Source organism: Echinops telfairi, unplaced genomic scaffold (assembly GCF_000313985.2).
Source record: "Echinops telfairi isolate 266 unplaced genomic scaffold, ASM31398v2 ScPeMD7_7466;HRSCAF=8504, whole genome shotgun sequence".
Taxonomy (NCBI): Eukaryota; Metazoa; Chordata; class Mammalia; order Afrosoricida; family Tenrecidae; genus Echinops; species Echinops telfairi.
The window spans coordinates 2,230,609-2,253,302 of record NW_022111366.1 but is presented as its reverse complement, the minus strand read 5'-3'; the positions used below and the strand labels follow the sequence as shown (position 1 = coordinate 2,253,302).

The 22,694-nt window shown below is 46.0% G+C and overlaps 1 protein-coding gene across 1 annotated transcript in view; it reads right to left on the bottom strand.

The window, feature by feature from the left end:
• LOC101646633 (myomegalin) overlaps positions 1 to 22,694 on the bottom strand; it is a 190,319-nt gene that overhangs the window by 39,527 nt on the left and 128,098 nt on the right. The window contains exons 19-24 of the mRNA XM_045283712.1: positions 22,656 to 22,691; positions 18,627 to 18,743; positions 17,954 to 18,091; positions 16,920 to 17,032; positions 15,711 to 15,838; positions 3,938 to 4,026 (exon numbers count right to left, since the gene is read on the bottom strand). Of these exons, the coding sequence (XP_045139647.1) occupies positions 3,938 to 4,026; positions 15,711 to 15,838; positions 16,920 to 17,032; positions 17,954 to 18,091; positions 18,627 to 18,743; positions 22,656 to 22,691 (621 nt within the window). The remainder of the gene's footprint in view (positions 1 to 3,937; positions 4,027 to 15,710; positions 15,839 to 16,919; positions 17,033 to 17,953; positions 18,092 to 18,626; positions 18,744 to 22,655; positions 22,692 to 22,694) is intronic.

Here is a 22,694-nt window from a genome sequence, read left to right as displayed (position 1 = left end):
GGGCGCACCATGGTGTCCAGTGGCACAGCTGTTGGGGCTGGGCAAAGATAAGCACAGGTGGCAGGGAAGAAAGAGATCAGCAGACAATTGCTCAGGTCCTCCAATCACACCTGGGTTTTCTCAGCCTGAGACTTGGGAGGCTCATGGGAACATCTTTCTCTCTGGCTTTGCTGCTGGGCAAAGCTAGGCTGGTGGCCACGGCTGTACGTGGCATTAAGAATTTGTGGCAAAATAAAAGAGGACTGGTTAAAACATCTTTTGAAATGTTATGACCCCACACTATTCATTTAAACGATGGGCTACTTTTCTTTATAAAACCTTTACAACTTACTTCACCAAAATGAACGCCCCCATCAGTTTTAAATACGGGGTGTTTCCCTTTGCTAAGCCTTCAGGGTTCTTTCTGCCCCAAAAGAACACCCAAACACCTGAGAACGCCATGCGTCAGCACTGACTTGACCGCAGGGCTTGTAGACCCACTTTTAAAGTCTCTTCCAGGTACAGTTCATCTTGTCCTGTCAGTTTAACTATGCCTCGCTCACTGCCATGCAATCGAAGCTGACTCAGAGTGACCTACAGCAGGGCAGTCCTGTCCCAGTGAGGTTCCAAGACTATACTTCTTTTTTTTTTTTTAACTATAATTCTTGACAAGAGTAGAAAACTCTGCCTTTCTCCAAAGGAGCAGCTGGTGGTTTCAAACTGCTGACATTGTGGATCAAATCCCAAGGTGTACCCACTATGCCAACAGGACTCCTTTAAATGTACTACTGCTTTAAAATATATATTTTTAAGACTCATGGTATGAGCTGAAAGAATCCACCCAGTCTGATTTCAAAATGAGGAAAATAGAGATCTGGATTTGGGTTTTTGCCCAGATTAATATGCGTTTTCATTTTTTCAGTCTCAAAGGGGGGTTATTTTTACTAGCTAGGCATTACAAATTAAAAAGCTTCGAGTCACCGAGCTCCTGTTAAGGGTCATGGAAAACTTTGGCCACAAGAACGATGGTTGCACAACATGAGGAGCATAATGCCCATGAACTCTACGTGGGAAAGTGTGGAAAAGGCAAAAAATTAAAATGTAAATGCATGACAGGTGACTAAGGAGTTAGTCTTTTATCAATTTTTCTGTTGCCGCCTATGCAAAGCAAGTCTGCCCATTCTTTCCCGGGTCTCTGCTGTGAGTGGGAATCCACGCTGCAGCAGTGGGATTTGCAGTATGTGTGATGGAGTGTGACACCTTTAGATCTATTGCTAATTTCATCTCTGATGTTTCACTTGTTCTGTTTCTTTCCCGGTCTAAATTCAATCTTTTTGTGTGTTGGGTTTCCATTTGCAGATCTTCTATGTGAAGATCTGAGCTATTGTTTGAATATAATTGTTTTGTCTTTACAATGCTGCTTCATATCGTTCACAGTGTAAATATGTTCTCCGGTAGCCCCAAGGCCATAAAAAAAAATCACTTTATTGAAGTTATGACTTAAGACTATTGAATTTACTCTCAATTATATTTGGTTCTTGTTGATTTTTCTCCACTGCAAAAGATCAGTGGAGAAAGGCAAAGGATTTAATTGATTACTCATTTCACAGAAATTTCCTAGTGTTTGTGAGAGATCATATATCTGCTCGAGAATGGAATCATTCCAGAGTTAAATGGAGAAAATCACTATCACCCACCCCACTTCCTGAAATGGGCGAGTCCAAAAGTGATGAGGAAGCAGGTTGGTTTTGGTCAAAATGTGATTCTTGTAAGGAGCACAACTCGGATGTGTCTGTCGGCAGCCATGTACGTCTGCGTGAGCTGCATAGGGAACATGCCAAGAACAGAGTCCTCCTTGCCAGGATACAACCAAGAGGCATGAGTAGCCTAATCATAAGGGATCATTTCCATGGAAACAGACAAACATTTTGAGAATATGGACACAAAAGTTATGGAAAAGCAATCTTTATTTAATTGGCATCATGTGAATAAGACCTTTAAACTTCCCCCAAAGTTGGCATTGGTTTACAATGATTTCACACACCAAGATTCCTCCTATTCAAAAGACTGACTTTCAAAGCAAGGCAATGGAAAGAAAAAATAATGCTTACCCAAGAGAGTCTTCATCCAAAAGGCATACACTTTGTCTCTCATGAGGCAAGGTCCATGTCAAAGATTACCACATATAATCGTGTATAAGCCGAGTTTTTCAGCACATTTGTTATGCAGTTTTTGTGGTAAGATTAGGAGCCTCGGCTGGTATTCTGGTGGGCTTATACTCGAGTATATGCAGTAGTTAATGCAAAATTCACTAAGCAATGTGACAGGGATTGTGAGGGAACTACACAGCCCAGGCTTAGACGGACCTTCTCAAAATGAGGTCTAGTTATTTTTCCCACACTGGGTTACCAGCGGGGGAAAATGCTAAGGAAGAAATGACTTCAGAATGTGGTGTGCTTGTGACTGAGAACTAGAGACAAGGCTTGCACTACCAGAGAAACCGTTTAGACCATGCTAAGGACAAGGCTCTCAAATCGTGTCTCCTGATCATTTATTCTCCATTTCGGTCTGTCCCATTGTAGTAATGACCACCAGGGAGCAGCTGCATCTCCAGCTACTCTGTCTTCGAGTAAGCATTCGTTCACCCTGCAGGTCCAGTTCTCTCTCACCCAAGATCCTCCATGAAAATCAGGAAATGAAGGACGGACACGGAGGTGTGCAGAGTTAAGCCAGTCAAACCTGTTAGCAGCCTCAGAAGCAGTAGTTCAAGCAAAAGGAGAAGGGGAGTCATGCAGGAGCTCATGGGAGAGTCAAGGGGTGCTAACGGCTACAACAAAAAGGGGATCTTGGGAGACAGTAAAGAAACTCTGTTAAGGACCTGAGCTCTCCCCAGTAATTATTGTCTTCGTCAGCTGACGACTGTGTGTGCCAAACCCTGTGGGATTTGCGGGCTGTTCCATGGGCTCTGGCCATTGCTCTATTAGATGTCTTCGTCTCGCCTTATTTGGTGAATGAAGCGGCCAGCTCTGAAAGCTTTGTTTCCCCTTTAGCCCTGTTATGGCTCCACTGAAGTTATCTCTGGAAAAGTCCAACAGTTTTTGCAGAAAGATAGATAGCCATCATCCACCTTCTCCTTAAAGGCTCGAAGAGTCCCAGACAGAGTCCAGCTCTGAGGGGTGATAGCTAAAAGTCACTGGGCGCGACATAGCCATCAGATTTCCAGTGAATCCTGAAGGTTCACTATTGGTGACTTAATCTCTGAGGTCCAAGTCATTCACTCTTGGGCTGGAGAGAGTATGCTTGTTACCGCCATTGACGGTGGGTGGGAACAGAGTTTCAACCTCCAATGCCGAGTTCAGAGGTCTGGCAGGGGCTTGCTCGTGCAGCACCATCTGCGGGTGATCACGTGGTGAAGACCAGGGTAGTTGGTCAGATTCACAACCAAGTTCTCTTTTACGTAATGAGACTTCACCAAGAAAGATCCCCGAGTTGAGAGCACTCAGATCCTCTTGGATTTCTCAGAAAGCTCTCACCCCAAGCAGGTCCTAGGCCCTGTCGTCTCCCCAAGCATCCCTGCGACGACTCCCTGTCTGGTGTGGAGTGTTTCGGCTACAACTCAAGAGGGGAAGTGTCCATTGTCCTGTGGCAAGTAAGAATTCTTTTCAAGCTACAGCTACAGACGGTGAAGGGGGGAGAGGGGGGCAGGGAAAGGGTAAGGGGCAACAGTTGGAGAGACAGAGGAGTACAAACAAAAGGATGGATTGGAGCGAAGAGTGGCGAGAGGATGAGGTTAAGGAGGCAGCTGGGAAGTTCAGGGAAGGGAGAAAACAACTGGAGAGCAGTTGGTATAAAAAGAAATCTTCTGTTCCAGGTCCTTAAGGGCTGCAGGAAACCGTCACACCCCAAAAGGACCGTGCACTGTCCACCCCAGGTGCCCCAGGTGCTGACACTGACTTACTTGCTGGTGGCTGTGGTGCGCAGCCTCCTCCTCAATACTGTCCGTGAACTCCGTGCTCCCGTCTTCGGTGTCGTCCCCTGCGGCTGTACCTGAAAGGAAGTCCAGAAGAGACAGGTGACTCTCTTTACAGATGGCTTGGAGACAGCAGCTAAGATGACATACTTTTTTGCCACCTGTCCCCACGTGCATTGCTCCCTAGCTGGCAGGGACCAGCATGAGCAGCAGAGCCAACAGAATGCGTCAAATCTGTGGGAAAGGCTTCTCCTGGATCACTGGGACTTGCTGCTTACTAACACCCATACCCCAACCCTCAAAACATTAGCTGGCCTATTCCACACAGGTCTCTGCTTCCGGAGATGGCCATCAGTATGGGGGGGGGAGGGAGTCACCCCTTCATCTATTTCCAGATGCCTGGATTCTTCCACGCCTCCCCATTCATGGGCTGTGTGATGTCACCTTTCTTTCTCCTAGCATGGGCCAACCCCTTTCCAACCAGAATGCCAGGTGGGTCACTGGTTTTCTGGAGGCAAGGCCACTCTTGTTGCTCTCACTAATTTTCATTTGGGGGTCAGTAATGCAATGGGGTGAGGAACTCCCTTTTGGGTTCCTAAGTTCTACACCAATCTAGCTAGACAACACTCAAGGCGCAGAAGAGTTTGGCTGTGTCCCAACGCCTTCTTTCAGCTTCCCCTGGAGGCTATCCCGTCTCCTGATCTCTTCCAACTCTTACTAAATGCCATCCACCTTGACCTGCATGACTTCTCATGCTGCTCTGTCCACAGGGGGCTCAATCCCTTCTCTACACCCCAAAGCTGAACTCAGTTACCCTAGGAGACCTAACACTTACACTTTGCCCTGAAGGACAAGTAGCTGCAGTATGTGGTCTGGGCAAAGGTCAAGGAAGAGTTTTGTGCAATGAATGCTATATTCTACGAGGAAGTAACCCCTCACCATCACCCCCAAAATGGATTTTTTTCAAGCTATGTATTTAAATATTTTTAGAAAACCTTATCACCTTCAAAATACTCTTCATTACACTTAATACATTTTTTCAAATCTGCTATTCCATTCTTGGAAACATTTTTCAACCTCATCTGTTTGGATGGCTGAAAGCACCTCCTTTTTTTTTTTCTTCACCTCAACTACATCATCAAATCACTGTCCTTTCATGTCCCTCTTCATTCAAGGAAACAAAAAGAAGTAGCACAGAGAAAGGTCAAGTGAGTAAGGTGTGTGTGGCATGCTGTTCTTTGCCCAAAACTGGCACACTGAGATGGCTGCATGAGCAGGTGCATTATCGTGCTTGCAAAACCAGTCCCTCATCTGCCACAAATCAGGCCATTTTTGTCATATACTGTTACAAAATCTTTTCAGAACCTTTAAATAGAAAGCTTGATTAACTGTTTGATCTGGTGGAAAGAACTCCAAATGCACTACGAGTCAACATTTTCATCTGTTTGGGAAGTTGACGGGCGCCCAGAAGGAGATTTGTCATCAATTGGCATTTTACCTTTTTTGAAATGAGAAAACCACTTGTACACTTAACTTTTTCCCATAAGGCTGTCCTTATAAGCTGTGTTCAGCATCACAACAGTTTTGTGGCATTTTTCCTGAGCAGGACACAAACTTTCTGTTCTCTTAAATCAGCCATCACAAAAAGCGAGGTTCCAGCAAAACTGTTTTTACAAAAAACATTCACTGTAACCAGAGAGAACCTTCCCAGGTGGTGCCACTGGGTGCACTAACTCAGAGTGAGTTGCTCGATGCTTGCCTAGCAGGTAAAAATTCATACTATGAAAACTGCCCATTGGAGTTTTTTTCTGGATTTTTTTTGGGGGGGAGTACCCCTTCATATACCTGGCCAGCCCAATACAGCAGACACTAGTTACATGTGGCTATTAAGTATTTGAAATTGGCTAGGGTAACCAAAGAACGGAAGTGTGAAGGGAAATTAAATCTTTAAATTCCAAAAGCCACATGTGACTAGTGGCTACAGTACTAGAAAACAGAAAGACAGGGCATTGCTCTCTATCCATATCAGATAGCATAGCATGTCCATCTAGTTTTAGAGCAAGACCTGTGCCCCATGTTGTTGATTTCTTCTGACAGTGTAGGCATTCATAATGATTACTTCATGAAACACCAAAGAAAATCTGCTACGACGTCATTATATCTGTCAAAACTTGCCAATGTTGAAAAACTTCAAGAGGGAGTTCTGATCCTGACCTCAGCCACCAATTTGTTAAAACTTCCCTTCTGACAGCTGAGTATGTGGCTTGTCTAAGGTTAGAGCTAGTCACTGACAAGTGCCACATTAGCCATCAGGCTCTAGACTCTCAGGCAGGGGCTTGCTTGGTTCCTTCAGATGATAAATCACAGATCTTCATCTTTGCTTCTACCTCCGAGACCAAAGAATCTGCTCCTGACCTCAGACAAGCCTGGATTGGAGGCTCAAGCAATGAGCATTCACTGCCGTCTGCAGATAGGTGCACAGGGGCTATTTCTAAAACCTACGCTCCTGGGCATCTGCAAGTCAATCGTAAATAATTCCAATGGCCCCAGTTGGTCTCATCAAAGCACTAAAAGATGATAAGCATGCTGTCTAATAGCTTCATAGTATGACTGGTGCCTGGATCCTCACCCCGTGTTTATTTTGGTCCAGGATAGGACCCTGTTCAAAAAAGCTCTGCCCACAAAGAGGCTGCTCTGCCCTCAGCATCCCTAGAGGTCTGTGGCAGACAGTGTGCCACTGGGATTTCTGAGCCATTCGGGGATTTCTCAGAATATTGGTATCATGGAAGGGAATCAACAAAACCCTTAAGCTGTGGTTGCTTTGAAAGTACACCCAGCCAGGATGCCAGACACTCATATAATATAAATATTATGATTACTATGGAAAATCTGGTCCTGTACAACAGCAGAGATCAGAATCTTTTACACTTTTTCCTGCAAGGAAAATGAATCGTCCCATTCTGTGGCTGATTCAGAAAACACACTTTTTAAATATGGTCTCCTTTTTGAGGGGTACAGAGTGCTTCTCTCGTTGAAGACAGTTCAGCTCTATGCGGACCGGGATTCTCATCCTCCACACTGTTCCTGGTGGGTTGTGAGGCCAGGCTGGACCACATTCCAAGAAGATTCCTGTCCTACATTTCAGGAATGATGTATTTGGGGAATAGACGGGGTGACCATCACTTATCATAAAGGCTTTTCTCTAACACACCGGACCCTCCACTTACCTTTGCTATCCCTTCTGACAGGTGGCACATCTGCATCCCTAGGTAGTAGGTCTATCACTTACTGAGGGGCAGGATGCCATGGTTTTGACTTTGTGAGGAGTTGGATGGAGACAGAGCGAGGATACCCGGCTCGCCCCGGGACTGCAACACGGAGTTTGTGTTGCCTTTTTAGCGATCTCACTGCCAGCTGTGAGGGTTGAAAGGCTTAAAGCCTTATAGGTTGTGCAGTCCTTCACCAATGGACTTCGAATGCTGAAAGTTTTTTTTTTTTTCTTCTTTTTTTGTGGGTTTATGTGAGGGATAGCTGAGCATTGAAAACCTTTTGCAGAAAATATGGGAATAAAATGGGTGACCTCCCCCAGGGGGTTTCCGTTTAAGTTGCCACCATTTACATTTCCTTAAAAATGGCAATGAAAGAAATGCTTCGGGGTGGCATGCTACATTTTCATGAGGCAGCAAAAACACTTTTCTCTGGAACTCACTTGGAATGCTGCAGATTTCTAGCTTAAATTAAAGATATCTGCAACCTTAACTGGATGAAGCCTCTGCTTAATTTTTTTAAAATAGATTCTGAAATAAAATGATCTGCCACCTTTGGGTTTTCTGAAGGTACGCATCTGTTCATTCAATTTCAACGTGAGTCTCCGACGAGAGGCGGACATGTAAATGTTGCTTAGAGACTTTCGTTTGAAGCTTCAGTGGTCGTTCACAAGTGTGGTTCTTGCAGATCTACAGGCTCTGAACCAGATAAATCTGAGGTCCTAACATAATGGCCTTTACCTAGATTTTTAAAAAATTATTTCCTACCATTATGTCTGATGCTACCAAGTACCAAATTCACTGCCAGTGACTGGATTTCAACTCATAGTAACCCTCTGGGATTTCCAAGCCTGAAAATCTTGACAGGAATAGAAAGCCTCATCTATCTCCTAAGGGGAGGCTGGTGGTTTCAAACTGCAGACTTTGAGGTTGGGAGCCTACTGCCTAACCCACCATGCCACCAGGGGTCCTTTCTCTAGAGTACACAGAGGCAAGACAACCCCCTAAATAAAATCCTCGGGTGGAAATGTGTGCATTATGCAGGCATGAGGTAGTCTCTGTATCATTAGCTAAATTCCTCTTTTTTGGTGGTTTTGTAAACGCAGGGTGACATGATGCTTAAGAACATCAACTCAGGAGTGAGATGGTCTGGCTTTGAATTCTGCCCCTGCCAATGACTGAGCGACTTGAGGCAAGTCGTGACCTTGCTGAAACACGGTGTCCTTCATCACTTGGGCTTAATGCAGTTGCAGTGACATTTCATGGATTCGCTACTTTCAAAGTGCCTAGACTACTGCTTGGTGCATGGTGCATGCTTAGCAAATGTTACCCAGTACGATCCTTGTTTTATTATTGATGTTGTTGCCAGCAATGTGAAGTGGTCCGTGGCTGGAAGGTTGAAAAAGTTGAAGGTTATGGAAGCTGAATATAGTCAGGAGAGGGACATCGTATACCCGAAGTAATTAGCGGATGATTTTGGTTGATTCCATCTACACTTCTGAATATCTCTTTCCTCGATCAGGAGGCTGGAAATCGTACCCTTTACGCTCCCTGCTTCCCAGCACAGTTAAGAGAGTATGAGCTTGTCCGTAAAGTTCAATGGATGTTTCTGGATAAGGGCTTTACAAACAGGACTTATCATTAAGTTATAATGGCCATAAAACTCCACCATGTAGGAATACGCCTAGAGGGAAATTTACCTATACAATTGTATTTCTATTCTCCAGTGAGGAAATCAAACGGGGTCAGGAGTCAAGACCATCTTTCCCAAACTCTAGAGCTATGTATGATGCGCTCTTTCAGCCTACATTAGGGGTCAACAGGAATAATACTTGCCCCTGATGGCTGCTCAGAATAGAGCGGGTGTCATATTTTACTGTTTTCAAAAGGGGATTCAAAGAGTAAAACATTTATAACATGACCAGGTTAGGCTGTGTGCCAGGTGCCCAGCTGGCCATCCTCAGTGCCAGATCCTCCTGGATCCTCCTCTCTCTCATGCCCAGGCCCTCTGTCTGCCATGTGCGCCTGCGAGCAAGGCTCACATTTTCATCTTTCATGACCCAGTGCCGACCTGACTATCAGGATGCTACTGAAGACAACCAAAGAGAAAAGATCTATCAAACGCTGCCATTTTGTTTATACCTTTCCAAGTTATAAGGACATGCCGGGGTTTCATACACGCTTCCATCAGCTTTGCCTAGAAATAAAATTATTTAACTAGACAGATTCTGGAACTGAAGTAGCTAGGTTAAAAAAAAAAGTTGCTATCTGCAGCCAAACTCCTCTCTGTCTTTCAATCGTAACACCTCTTCAGGAACCTGGAGGCATTTCCAGCTGGGACACTGGTCACTGGACAGCTGCTCTCAGTGACCTCAAGCCTAAATCATAGTCTAAGAAAATGAAAGCACTTCTAGGGGTATGACAATTCCCCAGAATTCTTGAGCTTTCTCTCTTTCAAATGGGACAGTACTCAAGAAAACTAGAGGCACCTATTCTTAAACCGACTAGGTCAGATGTAAATTGAGACAGTCTTGGGCAGACCAGGAGATGTGACCATTTTATTCTGTAATGATTTTCACTCAAGGAGTCTTCCTTCTCGGGGTCCATTTAGCCTCAAAGAGCGGAAGCAGCAGGCTTTTCTAGAAACATTTAGAGATGCCAGGATCTGTCCTGCTTTCTACTGCTCACCTTCAGTGCAAGAAAGGGTTTCCAAGGTGAGGGCGCCCATTTCACGGGTCTAGGGACACCGTCATGCCATTTCCTCTCGTTTCCCTGAGAGAACAAAAATGCAGGTTTCTGCCTCACCCTTTCTTTATAAATTGAATACAAAGCCAGTGACTCATTTCAGGGCACCTGACTTTTACTTAAGGAGGCCTGAGGGTGCCGTGGGTCACGTTCTGAACTGCTAACCACAAGGTCAGTGGTTCGAATCCACCAACTGCTCAGTGGGAGGAATATGAGGTTTCCTGTTCCTAGAAAGACTGACAACCCCAAAGGGCAGTTCTAGCCTGCCCTCTGGGGTCAGTATGTGTAGAAATCCACTTGGTGGTGGTGGGTGGGTTACTCAGACTTGGAATATGGGTACATAAACTTGGTACAGGAAATAGATGGCTGCTTCCCTAAGGAACTAAACAGATGTACTTTCTCTATATCTTTTATCATAAAAATGAAACCAAATAGTTACTGTTGGCCTTTGATACTTTTATTGGATCAGTAAAACAACTTGTAGTCTCTCAACTGGAGTAGCTGAAATCCTAATACTTTTATATAAAAAAGAACACACTCCATTTCAGCACAAAAGTTAACACAATTTAACACAGCACAATGCCATGAAAAAATGAACTTCCAGAGAAAAACATACACCTTCTTTTGGTAGGGAGATGATCCCGGAGAACTATGCTGGCAAATGTCCGGATCATTGGACAGGTTCCTTCTTAGCGCATCAGAACATTGCTCATGAATCACTTCACACTTTTCTCAAGGGCCTCGGTATCAGGAGGATGGGTGACGCAGCTGGTGACACTGCTTTTATCTCAAACTGACACAGCCATTCTTCATTGAAACAGAAATTCATGAGTTATAAAACGCACTTGCACATACACGTACCTCTGAAGTGTACAGATTGAGAGATGGAAGCTAAACCCTTAAGACCGGTGACTTCGGTCATTGCCAAGGATGCACTGGATACTCGGGTTACAGGCTGACAGGACATGAGGAGCATCTCCTAGACAGTTAAGAGCTCCCAAAAGGAATACGGAAACTTACTTGGCTCATGTACCTAACATCCCTACTCCTTACATTACATCCGACCGAGCCTTTTCCGATGGTACTAACCTTCCCACTTTATTCTTAGAGGTTCATTCTATCATAAAGCAGTATGACAGAAAGGTTTCTTTCTGAAACTTGACTTGAAACAAAAAAGGAAGATACAGAAAAAATGATTAAATTACTGTATCAGTTTAATCATTCTTATTTGAAATCTTGTGTAAAGTTAGTACTGTCAGCTGGTATCATTTTGTCTTTCCCTTCACTTGCCTTTTTGTTGTTGGAAGCAACTAATTGTTTGTTTGTTTTTTTCCATTTGGGAAAACGTTTCCCAGCTTATGTGATCACACAGAAAGAAGCTGAGGGCTTACCTTCTGTCAACACTCAGACTACTTAAGAGTAATACATCTGTCTTCTAAGTAGAAGACGTTTGGACACGGTGGTTGCTACAAACGGTGGTGAGATGATGACTTAAATTCACATATGGAAAGGAATCAAGACCGAGAAACTAGTGACTACAGACGTCTCCCCAATGCGTTATCCTAAGAACTCACTCCGTCTGTCTGGCATGGTTTGGTCTCAACCAAGCTGCCTTTTTCCGAGCGCTTCTTCCCACAGGGGAAAGGCTCACATACGAAAATGACTGTCCGAGGGCGATGAAAAGCTCTCTGTACTTCAGAGAAGCCACAGGAAAGACTCGTGGGCTTGTGTTTCCCAGGACAGATAATATCTGAAAAAGAAAGCTCATTTCCTTCCTTCTTAGACCACCAGTAGAATTTCTAGAAGGCAGGAAAGAAGACGGGCTTTAACCAGATGGGTTACGAATATTTCTTCCTCGATCCACAGGAAGTTTGATCCTGTGCAACACTGGCTGCAGAATGGAGATCCTAGGTGAAGAAGTAACTTAAGTGTTTGGAGGGATGTTAAATAAAAAGAACATGACACCAGAAATGAATGACTTATACTAAGCGTGGAAGCAAGATTTTATAATACTAGGCTCAAGGGAAACAAAGCATTTGTTCCAAGACTAACAGCAGTCTCAAGCAAAGTGACTTACACTGAAGATGGAAGTCGATCTTCCATCCTCAGAGGAAGAAGCACTCTCAGTGCCTGCTCAGGGGGACCTGCTTCTCCTTTCCCCAATCTAAGAACTCCAGCTCCAGCGTGGCTCTCAACCATGAGCAATTTTCCTGCACTGTTTTGAAACAATCAGCCAAACTTCGCATAGCTCAGATATTGATTGAAGCGGGAACAAAAACATAAAGCGCCAGATCTTTTTATGTTTATCTTCTACAAAAGTCATTTATGCATTAACTGTACAAACAGGAGAGACTAAAGAGTCTTCTGGAAACCACTTCTGGCTGGGATAGCTTATGCACGACAAGATTCTTGATCATTAGTAGGTCTCTGACTATAATGCAATCAAAAAATATTTTTGAAGTATGAACAATGAAAGTTTTCCTTCCCTTAAGTAGAAAGTACTAAATATACTGCTTCTGTCCACAAGTGAATCAAGAAAAGTAGGTCTGGGAGGAAGGTGGGCATGGGGAGACAAGGTAAGGGTGCACTCTGTCTAAGTGAAAGACTGACACATTTCAAAGTCCAATGATGCCTCTCTGAAACGTTCACAGTTGAGTGAAGACTATAAAAGGAAACACCAGCAATGTTGTCTTACATTCGGCCTAACAATCATCAGATTTCAATGCAGTTTGAACTTGCGGTGGAAACAAGCTGAGAGGAGCGATTTCTCATGAGGGCTTTCCTGTCCTTCATCGAGACATCCTCCTGGGGGCCCCATGCACCTTGACAGTTCTAGTCTTCACCCACCGTGCTCCCCTCCACATCTGCTACTACTGGAAAAAGAACCGTGAGGAAAACGGAACTCATCAACATGGAGTTGTTGCAATTTAAGCTCCATGTCTGGGGAAGAACTTAATTCATTTGCTTTCTTTTAAGGTTTCTTACTCAAACATGAAGATTCTGTCTGCACAAGATGCTTTCCCTAAAGTTATTGTTATAATGAAAGATGCCTATCAAAGGTAGATGGAATCCAGGAAGAAAAGAAAGGCGGTGGGGAGGGGGCGGGGCACTAATGTGCTCCTGGAAAGAGAATGGAATCACATTATATTGTGAAATACGATCACACACGATACGTCCAATTAAAACATCTATGTGTTCGCCAAGGTACAAAATTCATCAGAATGATGCTCTCTGACCAGATGTCAAATCAGCCACCAAAACGGCTAGACCAGGAAGCCCTCTCCAGGGAGGGGCTAGTGCCAGATTTTAGTCACAGCTATGAAACCAAGGCTGCTAACTGCAAGGTCAGCAGTTCAAAACCACCAGCCACTCAGGCAGAAAAATGGGGCTTTCTACTCCCATTAAGGGTTACAGTCTCAGAAACTCCCAGGGGCAGTTCTACTTTCCCTATCGCATGGCTATGGTAGCGAGTTTAACTTGGTATGCCATTTCAGGGTGCAATCACCATCGGAATTCATGGTGTTTTATTTTCTAATCCATTTTGATGATTTTTCTATAGGAAGTTGTTTCTTATTATCAAACTACACAAATATTTCTAAAACTTAGCAACAATTCAAGATGCGTAGGGATAGCCCCACTCTTCTTGGAGGTTGATGGGGGTGGTAATTAACACAAATCACACTAATTAACATAAATTAGGCTAATTAATATAAATGACACTGATTAATATCCATTAGGCTAGCCACTCTGCAAGGTGAGCACCTTAGAGTCACTCAGACTCAGAAAGCGTCCTTGGTCTACAGGGAAAAGTAAGGAAAGGCATTTTCCAAATGCCTCCTTGAAATGGTACCATAGAGGAGCCTTTGAGGAGTTAGCATTTTTTTATAGCTAGATTACTCTTCTTGTGACTTCCAGAAAGTTCTAAAATGTTTTGTACTGGAAAGGGCTCTTAGAATTATGAGTGAGAGAACCGGATAGTACTGCTTCCCCTGCTCTTTCCTTAAATGACCCTTCCCTCAAAGGCCAGTGAGTCTGGACAGATGCGCCCACTAAGAGGAAGGCTGTGGCTAGCCATCTTTTGCAAATTACAAAATAGACTGCTGTAGAGCGTTTCTCCAGCTGAGCATTCTCGTCCGCCTACTTTCGTTGGACTTAGGCTCGGCTACAGGTAGGGCTAAGACTGCAGGGACTGGGGTGGGCTTTAGCATGCGGCACAAGCCACGCCAACAGGAATGGGAATGGAGTCAAAGTACACGTGAAACATGAAAGGGAAACTCAAAGGGCTCCTGCCTTACACAGTTCGGAAAAGGGTATCCATTGTCTTCACAAAGCTAGGAGGCCTCCATCTCAAACTGTGAGTAAAGTCACTGAAACCTCCGCTTCCAAGCCAGGGGACTGTACCCAGCAGCAATGAGAACCCTCCAGGAAGGAGAGCCACCGAACTCCAAAGGGATTCTGGTGACTTTCCAGACTCTTGATGTCTAGGCTCTAGAAAGACAATCTCCAGGACGCCTTTCCTAGGCCTGCCATGTTGCCAAGAGAAAGCGCGGGGACTACGACTGAAACCTATGAACACAAGTCTACGGTCACGCTTCTTTCTAAACGATTCAAGCAGGTCCAAGCCCGAAGGCTGCCATTCCCTTCCAGACGGAGAACGGCATCCGCCTAAATACAGGACTGTGACTAGCAGGTATGCAATAGAAGCAGAGGTGCAGTAAAGAATACACAGTCTGCCTATAATGAGTTATTTGGTGAAATACTGGATTTAAGGGGGGCATTCAATTTGAATCAGCTTCTGGAAGATTTGAAATTCGGGACTTTCTTCAAATCTCGTGCTGACTAAATACAGCATGCCTTTGGGTTAGAGAAACCTAGAGGGGTCAGAGAGAAAAATTTCAACATGGGATTTACTCTGCCTCTAATCTAACCTGTGTCATCCACAAATCAATGCTGAAACGATATTAGAGGTTATATTATTACTTCTTATACTAGCATAAGAGGGAATATTGAGGTTATATTATTACTTCTTATACTAGCATAAGAGGGAATATTATTATCTCTGATATTATTATAAGCACTTAAAATGTCTTTGCCTCTGCTGTTTACTCGACCCTCCTGATTCCTGCAGTCTACAATTGCCAGACTTCTCAGTTTTGACTACCTACGGGTATGGAGTCTACTACCTTTACAAACTCTTCCTATAGACTCCCCCTCTCTCGCTTCTTGAGACGTGTCCTGTGTTTGATTGAAAACAAACACATAACAACAAAAGTGCTCTCCTTCAAAGAGCAGAAGTAGGCTGAGTGACCAAAATAATACACACACATGCATCTGTGACAAGGATATGCAATGTATGGAATAGATTAAGAAAGTAGGGAGGGATAAACTTTATTGGCCCAGAGGAGGGATGAGAGAGTGAGCAGGAGAGGCTAGGGAAAGGTTAACCAATCAGGGTGGGGAAGCTACACTAGGACGATTTAAAATGTGCAACTTCGCTTTGAAGCCCCCATCATCCGATTTAGAGACAGATACATACAGTGAGACGCGGAGAGTCTGAAGTGAGTTTCACTTCGCAGGTGCCGCTACTCGTACCAGTTCTAGGGTTAGTAAGTCACACCAGCAAATGGCAACCGTCAGACAGGCTCTCTCTGGTTAGTGCAGGCAGGGTTTTCCATCCTGGGCTGCAGTGCGGCCCGCCAGGGCTCAGAAGGCATGCTTGTGAAGAACTCGCACACTTCCCGGTTCCCCACCTCCAATGGCAGCCAGCGTCTCCAGCCGGCTTAGACGTTCCAGGCTTCTTCCCAGGACTTCTTCCAGGCGGCCGCGTAACACCTGCGCCCCTTCCAGTTCCACCTGCAGGGTTCGGTCTCTCTCAGAGCTGATTAAACATGCCACACGGAAGGAAAATCGATTAGCCATGAATTGTAAGGAGCCCACATAAGTTTCCAAGAGCCATCAATGCCATTCTGAGCTGTGAGGCGTTCTGAAGGCATTGCTCTCCAGGCCCCAGTACATTTCCCAGGATATAGCCAGGTTGTGCCACGCTGGTCCTGGCACTTGTGCTCACCGTTGGTGGGCTCAGAAAGCCCCCCCTACTGTCATCGTGCCCCTTCCTGCTAGATCCAGGGCCATAACATTACAGAACCCACTATTGAGCTCATATGTGTGTAGTCCGCAGGAGAAAACGTCCACTGTTTGACTGAGAGCTTGGCTTCCTGGTAAACCAAAATGCAAGGAAAATGAAATGCAAACTGAAGTAAGACTGAGCCATGTAGGACCACTGTGGGAGGCAGCTGCTTGCTGTGATGTGAACAAACTAGCCCGGGCTCTGGACTGAGAGAGACTAAAGAGCCAGAGGTCCTTCAGAAAGTGACACGATCCGGCGGTCCTTTGGGACCCTGCCTCTGCTTTCACGTCCTTCCTTAGAATGAAGGGGAACAAAAGAACATTAAGCTAGAGGGCACTGAGTAGCAAAGGGATGCAAGAGCCGGAGAGAGAACGGGGGCGGGGAGGAAGGCAGAATGAGAAAACACAGACACGGAAGGAACAGGACACGAACCAGACATGTGTAGCGCACAGTACCACAAAATCACCAGTGACAAGGAACCATACATATCCTTCCCGAAGGTTAATGGCGCCCCAGGGTCACTGCCACGCCGCAAAGACCAGGGCCATTCATGGCCTGACTCTGAGAGCAGAGCCGTGACCAACAAGACGTGGCGAGGAAAGGCTTCTTACAGGCCAGCCCCTGGTTGAGACGCCTGACACATCTCTCATTCAAGCTTCGTGACAGCGAAGTAACCAGGTATTGCTCTTGACTCATGATTCATACACAATAAACGACAGAGGGGGAGCCCCGGCATGGTCTCTGCTTCCTTCTTCTCCCGCGTGCCCCTCAGTTTCACAGGCATCGGTACTCAGTGAGGACAGGGAGGGGACACAGCCCGCCACTCTCTTACCTCTCTGGGTGGGCGTGGAACTTCACCAGACTGCTGTAGAGCTGCCTCTCCGCTTGCAAGGCCTCATTGAGGCGACTCCGTTCATCCACCAGGCCTTCCAACATCAGCAGCAACTGGGGAGAGAAGGGGCCACACGTCAGTGGTAAAGTGGGTCACCAAGGGGCAGTTAACCCTGAGAGGAGAGGGGGGGCAAAAGAGGGAGCGGACAGTGAATCTCAAGCACACACAAGCCAGCCCACCCACTGCCTTCGCAATCTTCCTCGCTCTCTATAGCCTTTTCCAGCTTTCAAATCAATGACACGTGCATTATCTTTACTCTGGATCGCCCACCCTGTAAGACAGAATTTGAGCGGCGAGGTGGGGGGAGGGACGGGGGATGAAAGAAGTTAGGAGCAGAATAAAGCACCGGAAGGAATACGTTGGGAAGAGAAAGTGAGTGAAAGGAGGAGCCACACTTCCTAGTATTTTTGAATCACACCAGAGATGCTCACTGGACCCCTTGGCTGCGCCAGGCTCTGTGACCCCCTGGGGGACGGACGCGCACGCGTTTCTGCCATGAGTCACGGGGGGCTGTGCTGAGAGCATGAGGTGAGGGCAAGAGGGAGGACCCAGAGCTGGGGTAAGGGGGATTGTTAGCGAGAGAGATGACAATGGACACAGACCATCTGTAAGTGAGCCTCTTCCAAAGTGGGGTGTTCCAGGGAGGCTGGATATGGGGGTGTTGCAAAGGAATCTGACAGTGAGGCAGGGTTTGCTTTGAAAAACTTCCTTTTGAAGTTGGGAGAGGGTTTAACTTCACGTGTACGAGAAAGCTCTCACTAAGAAAGGACACTCACTAACTGTGTGAATACTAAACTGCTGCTCCCTGCAGGATGGTGAATTTAAAATTTTTAAAAAAGACATCTATGGCTGCTATGGACCCAGCGAGGAAATCCACCAGTTCACCATGAACTGCCGGCAACTGCCCAACCAGTTCGGAAATAAAGCGAGAGCTACCTTCGCAGTAAAAGGAAGGTTTGCCTCTGACTGCTTACTCGTTGCCTTCGGTTTCCTGAAGTTTCTTGACCCTGAGCCTCGACTGAAGCAACTTTTTCCCGAAGGAGCAAGACTTCTTGGGTCAGGCGTTCCATAGCTGGTATGTCTTCAGGATCAACCAGTTGCATTTGCAGGTCCTAGAAATAAAAAATAAACAAATTTAAGTAGAGTAACAAAAAACAATTCAGCAGAGGCACAAAGGACCTTGAAATATGAGGTGCCCTGCTTCCAACTGGGATTCTGATTATGTCTTTTTTTTTAAAGTGAAATCTTTGCCGTGATAAAACCAAACCAAACTCGCTGCCGTCAAGTCGAGGCTGACTCACAGCCACCTGACAGGACAGGGTGGGACGGCCCTGTGCGTTTCTGAGACTGTCACTCTTCACACGAGTAGAAAGCCTTGTCTGTCTCCTGAGGAACAGCAGGCGGTTCCAAACAGCTGACCTTGCGGTTAGCAGCCCAAATGTGTGACTACGCACGACACCTGCCACGAGGGCTCCTGTTTTGCCACCATCACACAAGTCAAATGGAACATGATGACACTGAGAGACTCAAGCAGCAGTGCATCAGGGACAACAGCACTGGCCAAGGGGCTCGGTGTTGTTTGAGGATGCCTGCTCGTCCTAGGAGCAACAATCATTTCCAAGATCTTTACAAAGAGTGCTGAAAGACCTTGATGAGGTCTTCTTTAATCTGGATGTTCCTGGTCAGGGACTCCACGTCAGCAGCCTGCACCTGCAGCTCCTCCTCCTGCACAGCCACCATGGACTGCAGGGCAGAGAGCTCCATCTGCGGAGAGAGGAAACCCTGAAGTCAGTGGACGCAGCAAATACTTCCCGTCACATCGTAACACTCTCAGGCAAAATGGCTCTTCTGTACCATATCCCTACAAGCCAGTTACTGCTACTCCCTGCATTCGAGTCTGTGCTGACTCACAGCCATCGCATAGGACTGAGTACCTGCCTCGGGGAGTTTCCAAAACTGTAACTCTACAGCAGTAGAAGGCCCTGTCTTTCTCCCTCAGAGTGGCTGGTGGTTTTGAACTGCTGACTCTGTGGATAGTAGCCCAATGCATAACCACTATGCCACCAGGAATCCAGTACTGTATGAAAACTGGACAATGAAAAGTACTTTAACTGGATCAAATCAATCAGCCGCACCGTGTGATATTAGTCTCTGACTGATGGCTTGGGGGCAGGGTTGTGATGCATGCTGTTGCTAAGGGCTGCTGGGTCGATCCCAACTTATAGTGAACCCATGTGCCGGACCAGAGTTGCCCCATGGGGTTTCCTGGGCTGTAGTCTTTGTGGAATAGCTGATCGGGCCTTTCTTTTGTGGAGCCATTAGATGGGTTCAAACCACCAATCTCTGACTTTGCAGCCGAGTGCTTCAGCACTGCACTACCAGAGTTCCTTGGGAAACAAAACCCCAAACCCACTGTAATTAGATTCTAGCTCATAGCAACTTATAGGACCTAGAACTGCCCAACAGGGTTTCAAGCCTATAAAACTTTACAGAAATACTCTGCAAACACACACACACACACATGCACACACACACACACACACACACACACAGCTGTAGTGACAGACAGCGACATCCTCTTCCTAAGGAATGGGCAGTGGGCTCAAACCATTGATCCATGGCTGGGCAATTGTGGCTAAGCTTTGGCTGCTACCAAGAAAGGCAGAGTCTGACCCACCAGGCACTCCGCTGGAGCGGGAAGAGGCAGGGTGCTCCTGTAAAGAGTCAGCCTCAGTTCCCATCGGTCCTGTCGGGTTACAGTGAGTCGAATAGACTCAATCCACGATGGGTTTGGATCTTCTTTTCCTTACAGGTCCCACGCAGTCCTAGACTAGTCTCTCTGGGGTTCTTGCTAAGGGCCGCTGGCGGACGTCGACTTGATCCCAACGCACGGCAGCCTGTGTGCCCAAAGCTAAACGCCCCGCCGCGTTGTCAAGGCTGGGCCCTATCAGAAGCAGATTGCTAGGCCTGCTTCCCAAGGAGCTTCTCAAAGGTGGATTTGAACAACCGATCTTTTGATGACTAGATTGGCTCGTAACTCTTTGTTCCACCCAGGGCCTCCATGTTTACAGTGTTGGCAGACAGCTACGGCCAGGTCTGCTGCAAGGATGAGCTATGGGTATGATGAGCTGGTCCAGCAGCCAACTGCAAACTGAAAGGTTGGCCTTTCTAGCCAATGACCATAAGCCCAGCAGCTCCCCTGCAGAAAAGATGATGGCCAAGAAATCCTTAAAGGGTCAGTCTGTTCTGTCACAATGGAAGACCGTGCACCCAAATCAAATCGACAGCACCTAGCAATGGTGGCAACTATTGTTACAACAAATCAGTAAGTGTTTTAAAGAAACCGTGGACGGTGATTTTAAAAAGTAAAACAGGCGTGACAAGTAAATACAGGTGGCACACGAGCGAGGCAGAGATGTGGCCATGCTTTGTGAAGGAAGCAGCACCTCTTCCCTTGCATAGACACAACAGAGACTATTAAACCTCACTGCCATTGAGTTGACCCTGACTCCCAGAAGGCCTGTATGTGGGTTTCTAGGCTATCAATCTTCAGGGAGCAGACAGCCTCATCTTTCTCCCAGGAACAGTTGGTGGGTTTGGATAACCCACCTAGGGGGTTAGGAGTGGTTACTAGACAGTACTGAGGGTTCCTAATTTAAGTTTAATAAAAACTTTGCTTGTGTTATCTTCTAATTCTACTAATGTTTACAGTATTACTCTGTGAATACATAATGACTTTAAAAAGACACAGCTACTAGATGGTTCAGGGCTACTGGGGCATGTTAGCAAGACTGTATTCTAACATTTCCTTCCATGTTGAAGGAGCTTCATTAGTGTAACTCCCGACTTCTTTCATTCCTTTGCTCATTCAGTCCTAAGGAGGTCTAAGGGTTTATCTGAACGGAACACAGGGGAGGAGTGAGCCAGGTGTGCTCGACGCATCCAACGCCCCCTCTTGGGAGGATGCTGTCGGCACAGAGCCCGTTCTCTCCGCTGCTTCTCCAAGGACAGACTTGCGTAGTCTCCCTGTGGTGTAATCTTCCTACCCCGGGGGATGCGCAATGGTCAGCGACCTGTGAGTAGTCAGGTAAGTCACTGACAGGCTGCGGTTAGGCTAGAAGGCCCACTTAGCTTGAATTGAGTTCTACACTGAAATCCTCATCAGGAATACATTTGAGAGCGCTTTGTTCAGATCTTGGCTGTGGAAAAGGGAGCTATTTAGCTGGCTTTCTTCACGGAGCGCTATCATGGGTATCCAGGCATTTGCTCCTCTGGGGAATGAAAACCCGAGGAAGGAAAATCGTTGCAGGGTGACAGAAGTGCCAGCACACGGGTCTGGGTCTACATCCCGGCCGAAGCTCCTTGACAAGGCATTTAAAGTGCATCTCCATTTCCTCAGTTATAAGGTGGGAATAATCTTTATTTTGCAGGGTTGCATGAGAATTATAGAAAACATGTTTAAAACTCCTGGCACATTGTAAGCAAACAATGAAGAAGCACCAACACTGCTGTTACTGCTACTGCTGCTATGAAGACAAAGGGGCTTCAAAAAGCTCATGGAAAATTCCATTAACTTTTCATTCAATTTCTTGTGAACTTTTTGAAGCCCTCTCATGCTGTATCAACTATTAGTATTACTGCTTTCCTTTTTATCTCAAGACCGTCAGAATGTTTGAAAATGTTTGAATTTTCAAAATGTTTGAAAATGCACCTGGCTTTTGGTACGTGTCTAATATTAGAACAGATGTGATCATAAATATATATACCAGTATAATGAGAGGTAGGTAGCTGCTTAAAGATACACCAAACAAACAAAAAATCCCAAATAAACTCACTGCCATTGGGTCAATGCCAACTCATAGCGGCCCTATAGGACAAGGTAGAAATGCCCCTAAGACTTTTCAAGACTATAAGGTTTTACAGGACTAGAAAGCCCTGTCTTTCTCCCTCAGAGTGGATGGTGGTTTTGAACTGGTGATCTTGTACTCAGCAGCCCAACTTGCACCCACTGTGCCATGAGGGCTCCTTGAGGATACACACAGGTAAGCAATATATCACTCACTCACAATAACAATTTCTATATAGGAGGGAACTGTTCTGCTCCAGGAAATGACTTCTGAGGTACTGTTTGCAGTCACAAAAGGCGTAACTCCTCGCTTTGGTATTGATAGTTTTCTAACTATGCCCCCCCCCACCCATGTTAAAAACAAATAGGTGCCCAAGCTTCTTCATCTACAAACCAGGGCAACCCCCACTGAGCTGGCACGCGTAGAGCATTTCACAGCGTGTACTACACACAGCTCGTCACCCAGGGTGAGCGCTACGCTGAGCACCGTCTCTCGAGCTCCCGTGCCAAAACCAATGTCACAGCTCTCCTGTGGCAATCCCACCCAGCGGGTACATGGCACCACATTTGTGACAAGCGCGCCTCAATTACTTGAACTTAGTTAGCATGGGTAGTGCTTCAAACGTGTTAATGATCCTTGTTTATAAAACAAGAGCATCCTGACGAGACTGGGGTAAGTGTAAGACAACGCCCATTTTCCCTCCAAACAAAAAAGCAATACTTTGCCCTCGGTCCCAGATATTATACTCGGAGAACTGCACTCTTTAAATGTCACCTATTTTGGAAGAAAAAGTTGGGGATTCGGAATTAGGCTTGGCAAGAAGACTCACCCGGCTCTCCCTTTCTTTTTTAGCCATGAGTTCCAGCTC